The 14,158-nt window shown below is 47.0% G+C and overlaps 1 protein-coding gene across 1 annotated transcript in view; it reads right to left on the bottom strand.

Moving 5' to 3' along the window:
* LOC131580487 (uncharacterized) overlaps nucleotides 1-9,005 on the bottom strand; it is a 30,740-nt gene extending 21,735 nt beyond the window's left edge. Inside the window, exon 1 of the mRNA XM_058841760.1 lies at nucleotides 8,784-9,005. Coding sequence (XP_058697743.1) covers nucleotides 8,784-8,829 — 46 coding nt within the window. The 5' untranslated portion in view covers nucleotides 8,830-9,005. The remainder of the gene's footprint in view (nucleotides 1-8,783) is intronic.
* Nucleotides 9,006-14,158: the final 5,153 nt, after the last annotated feature.

Here is a 14,158-nt window from a genome sequence, read left to right as displayed (position 1 = left end):
ATTAAATCAGTCTTCCTACAGGCTTAAGTGAATTTTTTGTTACAACAAGCAATTTGCAAACTCTGTTATACTCTGCAGTATTTTCTCCTCACATACATGTGACAAAAATCAAGTTCTGGTAAGAAAATCAAATGTAAAAGCACTGTAGATCTTTTTCATTCCCTATATAGTTTTAGCAATGAAGTAACATCTTTAAGTGAACTCCTCCCTTATTTGTAAAGACAAAAGAGATGGGGGCAACCATGTTCAAGAGCTTTTGCACATGGACAAAGAAGAATTGTTTTCAAGTCACAATTATTTTACACAGTAATGTGATAGAACAGTCTCTGGATGAAAGGCTGATCTTCAGGAGTCAAAAACTCCCAGGTTTTTCTTACTGTTTTTCTGAATATAATATTTCATAGTGGAAACTTCTTTATTATGAAGGTATAAGAGCCAGTGTGGAAGTTCTGCATCTACCTTTTAGCAACCTGCAAATCTCAGCTCCAAATGCATGTGTTTGTGGATTTGGAACCAAGATTTGATGCAGAACAAAACTTCGGTTTCTCTGGTATCTTTTCCCTTAGTGCCCAACCCAGCATGCTTGAGAGGACTACAATGCATACACTTTTCTGGATGTCTTACTTTCTACTTCATTTCCCACTCCTCTCTCTTTTTGCCTGAATCAGACCAGCAGCAGCTTCACAAATTCACCCCCAGTAATGGAAATGTCCCTAAGTAGGCAGGAAAGCCTGGGATCCACCCCACCAGCAGAGGATCAGGGAGAGCTCTGCTGTGCAGTTCTTGTTTGTGGTAACCCAGAAAGCTCCTCGTTTCAGAAAAAAACATCTTACAGCTTTAGCTCCTCCAGCTTGCTTCATGCAATGTACTTAGACAAGGGAGACTTTTACTCATTAAGGCCAAGCTAGCTCTTACATGGATCATTTTCTACTTTATTTGAATTCCCATCATTTGATCTTGAGAATTTCCTGGGCTACCACTGAAACATGCCCTTTGCTGTTCATACACACCCACTGATTTAATTTTACACTGGATTTTCATGAAGGGCAGCCAGTGATATATAATCTGATGGGCTTTTTGTGGCATGTAGTGCTAATAACCCTTATGTAACATTTGTTTATTATATACAGATTTGCACTGACTCCCTTAGCAGGAGTCACAGGCGCATTCCCAGTGCAAAGAGCCATGTTTGGGACAGTCAGTGCCAGACCTCAGCAATATAACACCAGGATGTTGCTGTGGTGAGGGAAAAGAAAAATACAATACAGGAAAGCACATCAGGAGCTGCCTGTGCTGGGCTCTGTTGTTATTCTTCCACTTTTGGGATATGCATGAGCGCCCCTGAACTGAGGACAAGGAATAGGGTGACTGGTTTGTAGCTTCTTGTACAGCAAAACATCAGCTGTAAGAGTGAGCTGGGTGCCAGGTCTTGGAAGGAGGAGGAGCAACTGAGTCACTTTGATTTCAAGTCAGGAGGATCTACCTGCTCAGCTGCAAGCACTTCTTGGCAGCCAGAGACAAAACCTTATATCTGCATGAAAAGGCTTACAGGCTCTTCTGATGGCATCACTACCCCAGCTGGCCAACATGTTTCACAAAAATTGTTTATCTTTTTTAGGCTGCAAACCACTGCTCTCAGCACTGTCAGGTCCTGCAAACCACAGTGTTTGAGCATTTCTGATTTATTCTTCCAACAACCTGTGACAAGGCAAAATGTTATCATCCCTCTACCACAGGATCAAAATAATGGCAAAGGATAACAGGATTTTGCAACACACTTAGGCACCTCATCCTCATTCATTCAATAATACTTTCCTGTGGTCAGTGAGGTCATCTGTGCTACAACAGAGAGATCTCCAATGATTAAGGCAGTGACCTGAAACTCAAGTTATTCTTGCTGCACCTCACTGACAAAACAGTGAGTGACAAAACAGTCTCCCTTCTTCCTCTCTTTTAACTGGATTATAGAATCTAAACCATGGGGCTTCCAACAAGCAGATTGTTCCTGCTACAGATCTCGAAAGAGGCATACAAAAACACTCAGCTCTTTCAAGCATGTTGCTAACAAACACCAAAATGGTGCAATTAAAGCTCATCTGGGCAATTGGGGGGGGGGGGGAATCGACTCAGACCCTTAGCTGCTATAAATTAACTCATTTCCAGGGCCCTTAACAGAACCGTGTCAGCTAATTTTGGCTGAGGGCTTGGCCTGTAAGTGCTTTGTTCAGCAATACCAGGGGCCCTGAGTAAAGCAAGGAAGGGAGATAACTCCTGCCTGGTACTGGAGGGAGTGTGCTGCAGGGGCATGGTTGCAAACAATCCTGCACAGGGGCTTCTGAAAGGAGGTGTAAAGAACTTTAGAGAGCTGAATGGTGGCATTAACAATAGTAAGATGTATTTACTTGTGCTGGAGGCCAGCCAGGTTTGACACTGCTGTTCCTGGGAATTTAGCCAAGATTTTTTGTTTGGTTGGTTGGTTGCTTTTGGTGGGTTTTTTTGTTTGTTTGTTTTTTGTTTTGTTTTGTTTCTTTTCCCCTGGACTGGTTTTCCACAATGCTCTGTGGTGGGGGTAAGATAGCAAATGCTGTAGCTTTTAGGAAGCTGGCTGATACGCTGGTGTGGCAGCCAGGGAATGAGTGGAGTTTTGTGTGTGTGCTTCGGAATCAGTACAGGCTCCTGAGGCATCTTCAGCATGTGTGCCCAGGCCAAACATTGGCCCAGGGTAGCTCGTGCTACTTGCCTAGTAGCCCTTTCAAAGAGTTATATGGCTCTTTAATCACCCTAGAGATATAGAAGGCTCTCTGGATTGAAATATATGCCTGTAACTGGTGGTAAGTGATCATGTGCAGCCTTGGGAAGCTGGTTTCCTGTGTCTGTAAAGCTGGAGAATCAGACTGCTTCCCAACTCACAAGGAGGTGGTGACAGCGGATTACCTAATACCTGAGGACAATTGGTAGGGAGTGAAAGGAATGATGCGTCCCATCTAGGTCTCTAGAATTTTACATCATGTTTGGATTGCTTTCTAGGATATTTCTATGGTGCAGTTAGCATAGCCTAATAGAGAAACTTCAATCTTTCAGAGGTAAATACCCTCCCATCAGCTCCTGTCCCAAGGCTTCCCTTTCTTGGGACTTTTAAGTCCAAGTTATTTTTCCAGTTGCACATAACTAGCAGCTGTCAGGACTCAGCCTGGTGTATTAGTACAGAGATCTCTGACCAGGAGAAAGAGGGCAGATACCTAAACATAAAATTATTTTCAAGCAATTTCTTTATCCCATGTAAGATGGATGCACAAGATGAACTCAAACAACTGCCCAGGAAAAACTCCCCTGCATTTCCAATCCTGCTCAAGCCCAATTCCTGCAAAAGCTCCCACCTTTCTAGTAAACCAAGCTAAAGTCTATATCCAAATCCTCATGCTCCAAAGCTGAAACCCATGTCTGATTTTTTTTTCTTTTTTCACCTATGCCTCTGGCTCAAAGCTGTGTTTCACTGGTAATTCCTCCAGTGCAAGACCTGTTAAACTCTGCTTCATCCCTGAGAGGGTCTGTGGCCTCTGATGCACTAACTTGAGTACCATAGCACATGTTTTTCTGATGTATGCAACTAATAGAAGCATTGGTGGACAGGAAGAGGCCAGGCTGGCAGTGGAGTGAGTGCTGCTACTGGCAGTAGAGAGCCATACCATACCAGCTCTGCTCTCTGCTGCTGTCTTCCCTTCTAGTCTCTGCCCACCTGTCTTCCCAAAATGTTCATCCTGATTTTTAGGCTACTTGGCATGGGGAGAATCTCTGTTAAGCATGGCACAACTGGAGCCAAAGCTTTGCTTGTCTTCATCTGCCACTGTCTTAAACAGGATAGCAGAGCTAGAGCCATGGCAGCCTTCTGCTTGTCTCTAGAACTGCTGCAAGGTCCATGAGCACAGCAAGCCCATCCACAGTGGGTGGTGCTGGCAGGCTTGTGAGAAAAGCCCAGAGATATTCAGAGATTCTATTCCTTTCCCTGCCACTGTGTACCACACATGCCACAAGACATGCAACGTCCTACACACTGCAGTTCATAAGGCCAGTACTTTCCAACTTTACTGTGCCACCAAAAATAAAGGGCATCACCAATGACTTGGATTGCTGGAGTAGCAGGGACTCTGCACAGCTACCCTGCGAAGGAAAACCAATGTCAAACCACAGCACTCCTACCAATCTATTTAGCCTGAAGTACAGAAGTAAGGTGCATGTGCAAAGTGCCAGAAAAGGTTTTTCAGCATCCTGTAGAGGACACAGCCTGCACAGTAACTCCTCCCTGGCTCCAGCTGTGCCAAGGATTAAACCCTGCCGTGCAGGATTGGTTCTGTGGTGGGGCTGTGGCCTCCAAGTAACAGAATAAGAGATGATTGTCACCTTTTGAGTCATTAGATAGCAGTGACTAGTGCACTGGAGTCAAACTCATGACCTAGAAATGAAAGGCTGCCTCTCCCATTCAGTCCTTGCATTCCTTCATTTTCCTTCCTTCCTTCCCTTACAAAAAGACTCCCTTAGTTTTGTCACTGTGCCACATTCTCTAGCACTGCTGGCAGAACGGCTCAGGTGGTATTTCCCTTTCATTTCGAAGAGGTGGGTTTTTTTCTCATCAATGATGAGGTCTCAATTTCCCAGCATTTAAGAGAGAAGGGGTCACTTCCTTTCTGAAACAATAGGCATTTTTTGCTGATGACTTTTCCCCCGTGCTCGCTGAAGGGTGGGGCTGGCACCTCCTCAGCAGCCCCCACGCACGGCAGGGCGTGCAGGAGCCGTGTCACCTCCCCGGCTGGCAAAGAGCTGTCCCCAGCACAGCCTCTGGGCTCCGGCAGGCTTGGCATGGACAGCACCTCACTGCTCACAGAAATTCAATTACTCTTACGCTTCCAAAAACTCCCAACTAACCCAACAAACAAAAAATGTCCCCAAACCAATAAACGAGTAACCACTACCAGATGAACCTCTGTGAGAAAAATCTACCTCCACACAGCTTTGCCATGGATTTCCAGGGGGTGGGGATCTCTCGGCTACCTGGTGCTTCACTGGGCTCTTGATCCCAATCCTGGCAGTGGCAGAGGCGCTACTTGGCACCAAAAGTCTGCAAACTATCTGCCTTCCCCAATGCTTTTCAAGCAGCATGCTGAGTGTGCTGCTGGAAGTTGGGTTGCCCAGTCTGAGCAAGGCTTCTTCTAAATTATGAGGATAATCGTGAGCTGAAAATTTTATACAGAAAGCTCCTCGCAGGGTCTGTGGTTTTCAGTGCACCAGTTACAACTTCTACCTACAACAGCAGAAACTTGTGAAGGCTTGAAAATCACTGTCAGAGGAAAGGTCGTGGTTTTTGTTGTTTTATTTAACCTGGTTTGCTTGTTATTTTGGGATATTTTACTGCAATTGTTACTGAAAAATTCACATTTGCAGGGGAACATGCTCCCATGTCATAACAGTATTTGCACGATAGACCCGATTCTCTAAACTTCAATTTATCCAGCTAGAGAAGTGAAATGCACGTGGATTTCATGAACATACATATACAATTTGATTTGCTCAAAATGTTGCATGCAAAGGAATAGTTATGACAAAGCTGAGATTTCAGATAGTCCTTGAAGAAAAAACACAAAGTACTTAGATCTCTTGGCTCCAAGGTGGTCTCTAGTCTCAATGTTAGTTAAGTGTGTGAAGTTCCTTAGGATCGTAGTTTGGTAATATAATGTGGCCAGAAATGTTATGGGTCCCCACAGGTGCAGCTTAGTAATGATAAATCCGTATAAAGTAGATGCCGAGAGAAAGATAACTGGGTTCAAGGACTCCGACTGAGGAGACATTAATTGCTTTAGTACCTATGTTTTAGAAAAGAGGCGATAATTATAGCTCTTTTCAAGCATTTGAGGAGGAATGAGAGGGAGATTGATTGATTGATTGTTTACTGACAGATATAGTTGGGAGAGCTAAAGAGGAAATGGATTTCCAAGTAGAGAGGCCACTTGACACTTTTACAGCTTGCTCCTAATCCATTCTAAGTGACCTGTGAAGTTTTTGAAACCAAACGACAGGTCTGATAGATTAGTGACCTCTGGCAGAAAGTCCCGGGGCACAGCAGGTCCCCTCAGACCACCTGGTTTATGAGTTACTTGTGTAGGCTGGCAGTCCCCAGCTTTTGGATCAACACCTGACCCTGAGCAACAGCACCAGCTAAAGCGCTGTTCCCATTCATTTCTGCATTTATACTGCAACTTATTTCTTTGTATCTCTGGACCAGTGGGAAAACCCTTGCCAAGGATAATTTTGGTGCGCAAGGATCAGTGCCCAAATTCTCCCTACTCTGCGGTATAACCCGTCCTGGGGGCTGGGGGAGGGAAGAGGTTCAGGCCCTACAATCACCTATGAGGCTTATTTGTGAGATTTTTATCAGGGAGATGACAGCTGCCGCTAAAAACCTGCAAATCCTTCTCCTTGGAAATTCCCATGTGTTCCTCCAAGAGAAAGGTTCAAAACCTTAAATAAAGGAAACAGTGCTTTCATGAGCAGCCCTGTATAACAGCAAAAGATTATTAAGCACACAACTCAGTGAGATGTCTGAGCAGAAATTGAAAACAATAGAAACAAATATATCACACATTGGCAAAAACTGTCTAATTTAGATCTTTTCCTTGTACATCTGATCTGCAGGCTGCCTCATATCACAGAGGATTATTCAGCCAGAAATTAACTAGGAGCCAGGAGGCCCTTTGCAAGGATGGAACGTGCCCCCCAGGGATGACAGGTATGTAGTATTTCAGGTTTTATTGCCTATAATAAGCTTGGATAAACAACTGTTCAATAGCCCCAAAGACCAAGGCCATTTAGACACCAGTGCTTCAACTGAAGCCAAAGGAACTCGAGAATTGTATTAGAAAGGTCACTGTTAACCCATTCTTCATGAGCAGTCATTGCTGTCCCTTAGTAAAACCCTGAAGAGCTGCTCCTGCTCAAACAAGGTAGCATTGGACAGGTGTAACCATACCCTGGCGTGTCTGAAATCTTTTATAGTTGGCAAGAGCCAAGAATGCTATTTCTGAATAGAGATGGCATCCAAGTCAGGACACGCATAATATTTGATGCCTTTTTCTAACTGAGATGATTGGAGAGTGCTATTGCTGCTTCTTATTTGGATAAATTCTAGCTGAGCCTCTTTTTGATCCCTCAGTGCTCTGTAGGATGACTGCTCCCCCACCAAAGCTTTCACCTACCTCATTAACCTCATTAACAATATTGCTGTGTCTGGGTGGTGAGGGACACCTCCATATGGAAGAGCAAGCTTCCTTTCACCCCCTAACCCTGCCAGCAGGTTTGCGCTATGTATCATGGAGGAAACAAGTTTATGGTCAAATTATATCCAGGGCAAAAAGGAGTGGTTTCCACCACACTGTAAAACACTCCTCAAACACCCTCCACATCTTATGGGGATGCTGGCATGTTCTCACAGCAGCACTGCTCTAGAGCCCTTTGTGTCACTGGGTAGCAGATTCCAGACTGAGCCAGGGCTGAGCAACGCGCTTCAGCAGTCCTGCTGGCAACAGCGTTTAACAGGCACCTCACAGAGGCTCCAGCTCACACTGAGCTCTAAGTAGCTGCCCCAGACCAGGACAGCTGGGAAGCACAATTCAAGCAGAGAGTACCTGAGTGGATGCCCAAGAATGTGGCGGCTCTGATGACTCCATGGGAACAATTGCTGCAGCACTCCAAGGAGGCAGGAGTTTGGCATAAGGATGGAAAGCCAGGACCCCAGGAGGTATAACCACCCCAAACACTTGGGTTTGCAACATTTTTACCGCCCTACTGTTTCACTGCACACTATATTTACACTCCGACAAACCCTGCCTGAATGCCAAGCAAACCAGCAGTGATGCCAATGAGACAGAACCTGCCGATCACGTTTACAGCTGCCACAAGCCAAGTTGAGGGGTAAAAACAGGGATGCTAAGAGAATTCTGCTTGTGAACTCAAAGCCTGCAACTCTGGCTAAGGTATATATATAATAACTAATATAGTGGCCCCATTATGCCTCTAAAAGGCATACTGAGACCACAAAATTTGTTTGCACAATAGGCTTAAAAAAAAGTTACAGGTGATCAGCTGCAGGACTATAGCTGCCTTTCCTGCCACGGTCGCCTCATCTGCACGGGAGGGAGCAAGTAAAACACTTCGAACCCGCGACAATCCCTGTTGTCTGGGGATGCACTAGCGTAGAAAGCGAGCCGATGTCCATTGCCCGGGCGGAGGGCAGCCCCGAGCCGCCTCTCGGTGGTGCCCGGACCCAGGCGGTGCCGGGAGCAGCTGCTCCGCTGGCCGCCGGTCCCGCGGCAGCACGGACCGCTCGGAGCCGCAGTGCTCCCGCCTCCCCTGCTCCTCTCTCCCGAGCTTTGTCGCGCTTACCAAGGCGAAACAAGCCCATTTAAGAGGAAATGAAACCGGTTCCTTAAGCGCAGTGTTTGTCGCCGCCGGCCCCGGGGCTGAGGGCCCGGCGGCCGAAGCGAGAGGGGACGCGCCCCTGGCAGCCTTACCTGCGAGGGGACAGAGGCAGCCGGAGAGCAGGGAGCGCAGCATGGGGCCGGGGCGGCAGCGGCGCCGTGCCCGTCCGCCGGGGCCCGGGAGCAGGGCGGGCCGGGATGGGCTTGTCCTAAGGATCGTCTGCACGGCCACTGAGGGGAAGGAAGGGGGTGGAAGGGGCGCGGGTCCGGGGAGGTGTTGGCAGCCGCCGGCTGGCCCCGGCGGGGCGGCCGACTCACCTCTCCAGGGCGCTTCCAGGGTGAAGCTCCGATGCCAGCTGAACATCCCGGCGGCAGCAGCTGCCCTCAGGGGCGGGCGGGGCGCGGGCACGGGGGTGCCATCGCTGCCGACCCTCCCCGAGCTGCTGCGCGTCCCCGGGCGGGCAGGCCGGGCTAGGGCATGGCGGGGGCAGCGCGGAGCGGGCAGCGCTGCCGGCGCGGAGGCTGCGGAGCGGCGGGCGGGCGCCCGGCCAGCAGTGACTTATAAAGGGAGCAGCCCAGAGGAATGTATCTCCTGTGGCTGATAAGCCGAGATGACTGGAGGGGTTTGAACTACCTTTGCAACCCTCGGAGAGGAGAGGGGGAGAGAGGGGAAAAAAAGGACAGGCGAGAAGGAAAAAAAAAATAAAAATCAGTGCTTGCATAATATCAATAAACAACTCCCCTCTCTAGTGGCAGGGAAGGCTGGAATGTTTTGGGTGGGGAGGAGAGAGAATAAAAGAGTAGAGTGGGTTTGCTGTTTTTTGGTGTTGGTTTTTTTGTTTTGTTTTGTTTTTTTCTTTTCAAGTTTTTTTCCTGTTCTCTATTTAAATTACATGTTATATGTTCATAATGCATAACTGCCTTGGTTGTCACTGGCACTGCAGTGGGTAAGGGGGGTGAGAAGCATGGTTCAGAACTGTCCTGGGTACAAGCTCCCATGGGCAGATTTGCAGTGTCACCCTACTGGAATGAACTCCAAACACACAAGCCAGCCATGAAGTGTTCTGGGATACCCTGGCATGGTTGAGCCCACTGGAGTGTTGTCTTGGGAAAAGTGTGGGAAATTACTCCTAGGCTAAGTTTAAGGAGTACAAGTTCCCTACAACAAGCAACCCCATAACCTATACGGGGTCTCTGCTTGCTAAGACAGCACCAGTCCTTGAATTGCTCCCCCATTCAGACTTCTGCTGACATGAGCACCCTCAGGAGAAAATGTGCTGCTCCACCGGTTAAACCGGCCTCATTCCGTGGACTTCAGCTGTCCATAGGATCATTGGCCCCAAGGAGAACACAGAGTGGTGCTACAAATGCCATGAGAAAGTGAGTGAGAGGGGAGCTGTCAGGGGAGATCAGTCCAGTTGCCCCATTTCTCTGCAGGTGCCAGCCCTCCTGTGCCTCTGCAACACACACTTCAGGCCAAGTATCAACTAAGGTGAATTCACTTTTTGCTGTAGCAGTCACTGGAGTTTGCTGGTTGGCACCAGCCACAATTTAAAGGTAACGTGTCTAACTGGCCCCTTTTCCCACCACATTGCTTTTGTATTATTAATTGCTCCCAAATTTGTGTCGTCTACCAAAAGGCATCTTTTCTCCTCAGGCTGGGAGGATTTGACTGCTCCCCCCTTGCTACCTACTGCAGTGAGATAGAGTTTTTGTGGGCTGCATCTGATTTTCTTGAAACACTCCAGACACTCAGGGTGCACCCAGCACCTATTCCTCTTTTTCTGGGAAATCAAAGGGTGTGGTTTACTGTGCAGACAGAGCCAGGTTGTCCACACTCTTTGGGCTGGTGAGAAGGAAAGCAGTAGGTTCCCTTGGGGAAGGAGGTCCATGTTTCCTCCACTGAGGGAGTGCTGTGGTTAGTGCTGTGTGCTTAGTGTGTGACATGCTGCCGTGCTCTGCCCATACAACCAGCTTGGACTCCCCTCTCAGCTCCCAGCTGCAGTGGGCAGACTTAAATTATTATAGCAGCAGAAAAGTAGTTACAGATGTCTTAGTATGTCTGCAATAGCAGAGCCAAAGGAATTCTGGGGACACAATTAGCTTCTCACCTTCAGCTCTGCTGCCCATACACCATTGCACTCTCTTTCTGCCATTGAGCTCCATTGTTTTGTACACTGCTGAGCACACTCCTATACTATCTGAAGACTCTTTTTTAAAAAATAACTAGTTTGGAGAAAGGAAAAAGCAATAATACTGATGTTTGTAAGTAGCTTCAGCTCAAAGCATTCTGAAAAGTATCTAATTTGTAGTAAGCAAAAGTGTATGACGCTATCAGAAATTGAAGTTCCTGAGGAGTCTCAAGCTCGCTCTTTCCAAGCTTGGTTTACCCCCTGTGTTCAACAAATGCTTGAGGCCAACAGAAATGACTGTGTTACCAAATATAATAAATAAAACAACCCACTGACAGTAAGCATTTGAACAAGAATAAAATATCCCCTGGAATGTGTGCAAGACATGTACTCTAGCCGTGGGCTAGGGCAAACATGGAATGAAAACGGCTGGCAGTGAGCACAAGATTTCAATGCTCTAGGTACTTTCACAAGAGGGTGTGTTTGTGTGCATGAAACTGATAATTAAATTGGAAATGCCCTGTGTTGACACAATATATGACAATGTTTAGAGTCTAGAGGGCTCCACAAAGCTGTTAGTTGTTGCATGTGATTACTTTTGTCTACACTTGGAAAGTTTTAGTAGCATAACTGTGTTTTATGTACTTTTTCAACTTTTATTTGCTATACTAGCATCAAGATGTTTTACACTTGAATAGTTTAGCATAGAATCAGAAAAAAAGCCTTAGGATGCTTAGGACTTTTATGCCAGTGTAAATGCATCTACTGAATCCAAAGGGAGATTTTACCAATTTGTGCTTGTATTATGAACAGCAGTGAAACCTTCCAAAGGGCAGATGCCACCAATTCCAGCCCTGATCAAAAACAGCCCACAGACAAGAAACAAAGATGATGCTTGGTTTTGGTGTCCAAGCTTGACAAAAATGCAGAAAAGGGAAACTGATTATTAATGTGCTTTTGTCTAAACCTTGTGAACACCCTTGACATGGGAAAGATCACGTTCCCTGTGTATATTGAACCCAGTTGCTGCTGAAGTACAACAAGAAAGGAAAGATGCCTCTATCTTGCAGCTTCATGTCTTGTCTGGCAGTGAGAGCATTGTCAGATCTCACCATTTAATTGGGAGTTTTGGGGAAGATCGACTCCTTTTCCTTAAAGTCCAGCTTGTTAGTGGGGGGAGCATGGGGTCCTGGGGCTGAGCTGTATGTTGCTGTCCTGGGGCAGGGCACAGGGATGAGAAGGAACCAGCCAGGCAGGGAAGTCAGGGACAGCCTGGCCCAGGGACTGTGGCTACTGTGGCTTTTGGCCCACACTACATCTGCCCTTTCCCTGCAGGTGCCAGTCCTTGTGCTGGGCCTCCTTCCCATTCACCCATATGCTGAGAGTGCGGAGTGTGTTCTCCAAATCTTAACTGGGCAGGAAATTCCCTCTTGAGCTGCAGAGGATGTAACAGGAAGAGAAAAAAACTCTGAGTCAGCATCAGCTTAGTTTTTGATGGATGCATCAATTTCCTCAGTCATGAGAAAACTCTCCACCCAAAGAAGTCTACAAATGTCGAAAGCTGTTGTGTCTCTGGATCCCCTGGGTGTACAGCTGCATCCTATGTTTCTTATCATCTCTGTCAACTTGGAGCTTGTGGGAATCATCTTCAGAGCAGAGGGTACTTCTCTACTGCGGAGAAGTCAAGCACGAGCTCACAGGGAGCTCCTTTGCACCTAGGAGAGTGGGTGAGGGAGTTGGGCAAGGTCTATCTGTACTACAATTCCTAAGTTAGAAGCCTAGAAAGCAAGAGAGATACATTTAGTGGTGACTCCTCAAAACTATTGTGTTGTTTGGGCCATTATGTTGTTCCCTCATGCCCCAGTTACTACTGTGCAATCCCAGATTTCCCATAAAAATTACTGCTACAGGGTTCACTGAGATGCTCTGCAGTTGCAAAGGATGTCTGTCAAATGTGAGCTTTGTTTCAAAAAACTCCCCAGGAGCCATAATATGCAGTAGCAGGGCAGATCCCTGAGCAGGTGCAGCTCTGCACAGGTGAGGTGAGGCTGGGAGAGGTGCTCCTCTGCTGTTTGGCTTTAGGCATGTCTCACATGAAAATAACTTCATCTCTTTCTGCCACAGCTTGTCTGGGAGAACAGGATTTTTGCAAGTGGTTTCAGGGCCCATCTTCTTTAAGTTGTGCAGCCCCCAAAGCACAGGATTTCTCATGCATGTAAAAGGTCTCTCCACCTGGCATGAAGTATTCATGGTGATGAAAAACACATTCCAGTATCATTGTCACTGTGGTTTTCACACTGATGCACACAATGAAATAACTGTCGACCTTTCATCATACATACACATTAGACCTTGTTCTCCATCCCGTTCCCTGACCCCTTAGTTGAAGGCTGGATCTGGACAGATTGCTTGATTGCCTCCTGGTTTGTTTTGTACACCTGCAGCATGGCACATTGACACAATGCAATCACCTTCTTGACTTTAATATTCACTCTGGTACAAGTAAGGTTTTGGGATGTAGCAGGTGGAGAGACACTGGATTTCTGTGTGAGAGAGTGGGAAAAGGGGCAGATTTGATGCTGTGTTATGGGGGTACTCACCAGCAGCCAAGAAAGGACAGGGAGGGTATATTCTGTGCAGCATCCATCAGTGTTGGCTTGGACCTGGGTGACTATATGGGGTTTTTTCTTTTTTAGGTTTTTAGCTACTTTTGCCTGATCTGCCATGCCAGACGTGCAGTATTATGTCATTTAGGTGAGGACTTGCAGCACCTTTGCATGGGGGTGTCAGTGCCAGCCTGGGGGTATCGTGGGGCTGTTGCCTTGCTGAGCCGGGTGCTAGGCAGGGTGTCGGTGGGCATGGCTCCAGCAAGCCCACGCTGCCTCAGCCAGCAGCCCCTCACAGCAGGGACAGGTCAAAGGGAAAAAAAGAGATGTGTGGGTTCAAAGAGGAATTGCATATTTGCATTCCTGTAAACGGAAGTTTCCAGAAGACTCCAGCTTCCTGTGTAATGGTTCTCTTGCTAACTTGGTGGTGGCCTGCATGTGTACAGCTTGTCCAGGTGAAGGTTTGGGGTCACATAGGAGGAAGTTGTTTCACTGCAGTCCACTCATGGTGCAAAAATTAGCTTTTTGATGTAATGAAGAGATTTTGACTCTGTTAGAGGTAATGTGTTAACTCTTGCAAATCTTATGTCTTGTTCTAGACACTTGTCATAGCCTAAATACATTTCAGTTTTTACTCTTCCTTCATATAATTAGCACTTATTAACACCTAATTCTCAAAATGAGCAAACACTGCCTATATAATCAAAACCACTCTGTACCTTCTCTGCCTCTCTTAAGGAAGCTGCTGCCCCAGGTAATTCCCCAAACACAGAGCAGGAGAAAAAGCTGCCACCTAGCTCAGCACCAGTTCTGCTTGTTGGTGTGTCCACTAGCCCTCTAAGAGCAGAGAAGGCTCAAATGCCTGGTGTATTTGGATCCTGGAGCAGGTATGAGGTCCCCACTCCACCCTGCTGTGAAAGGAGCCCTGGTGAACCACACGGGAAGCAGCTGCCCA

The sequence above is a fragment of the Poecile atricapillus genome, chromosome 6 (genome assembly GCF_030490865.1).
Source record: "Poecile atricapillus isolate bPoeAtr1 chromosome 6, bPoeAtr1.hap1, whole genome shotgun sequence".
NCBI lineage: Eukaryota > Metazoa > Chordata > Aves > Passeriformes > Paridae > Poecile > Poecile atricapillus.
Note: the sequence above shows the minus strand (reverse complement) of the source record. Positions and strands in the feature narration are given on the sequence as shown.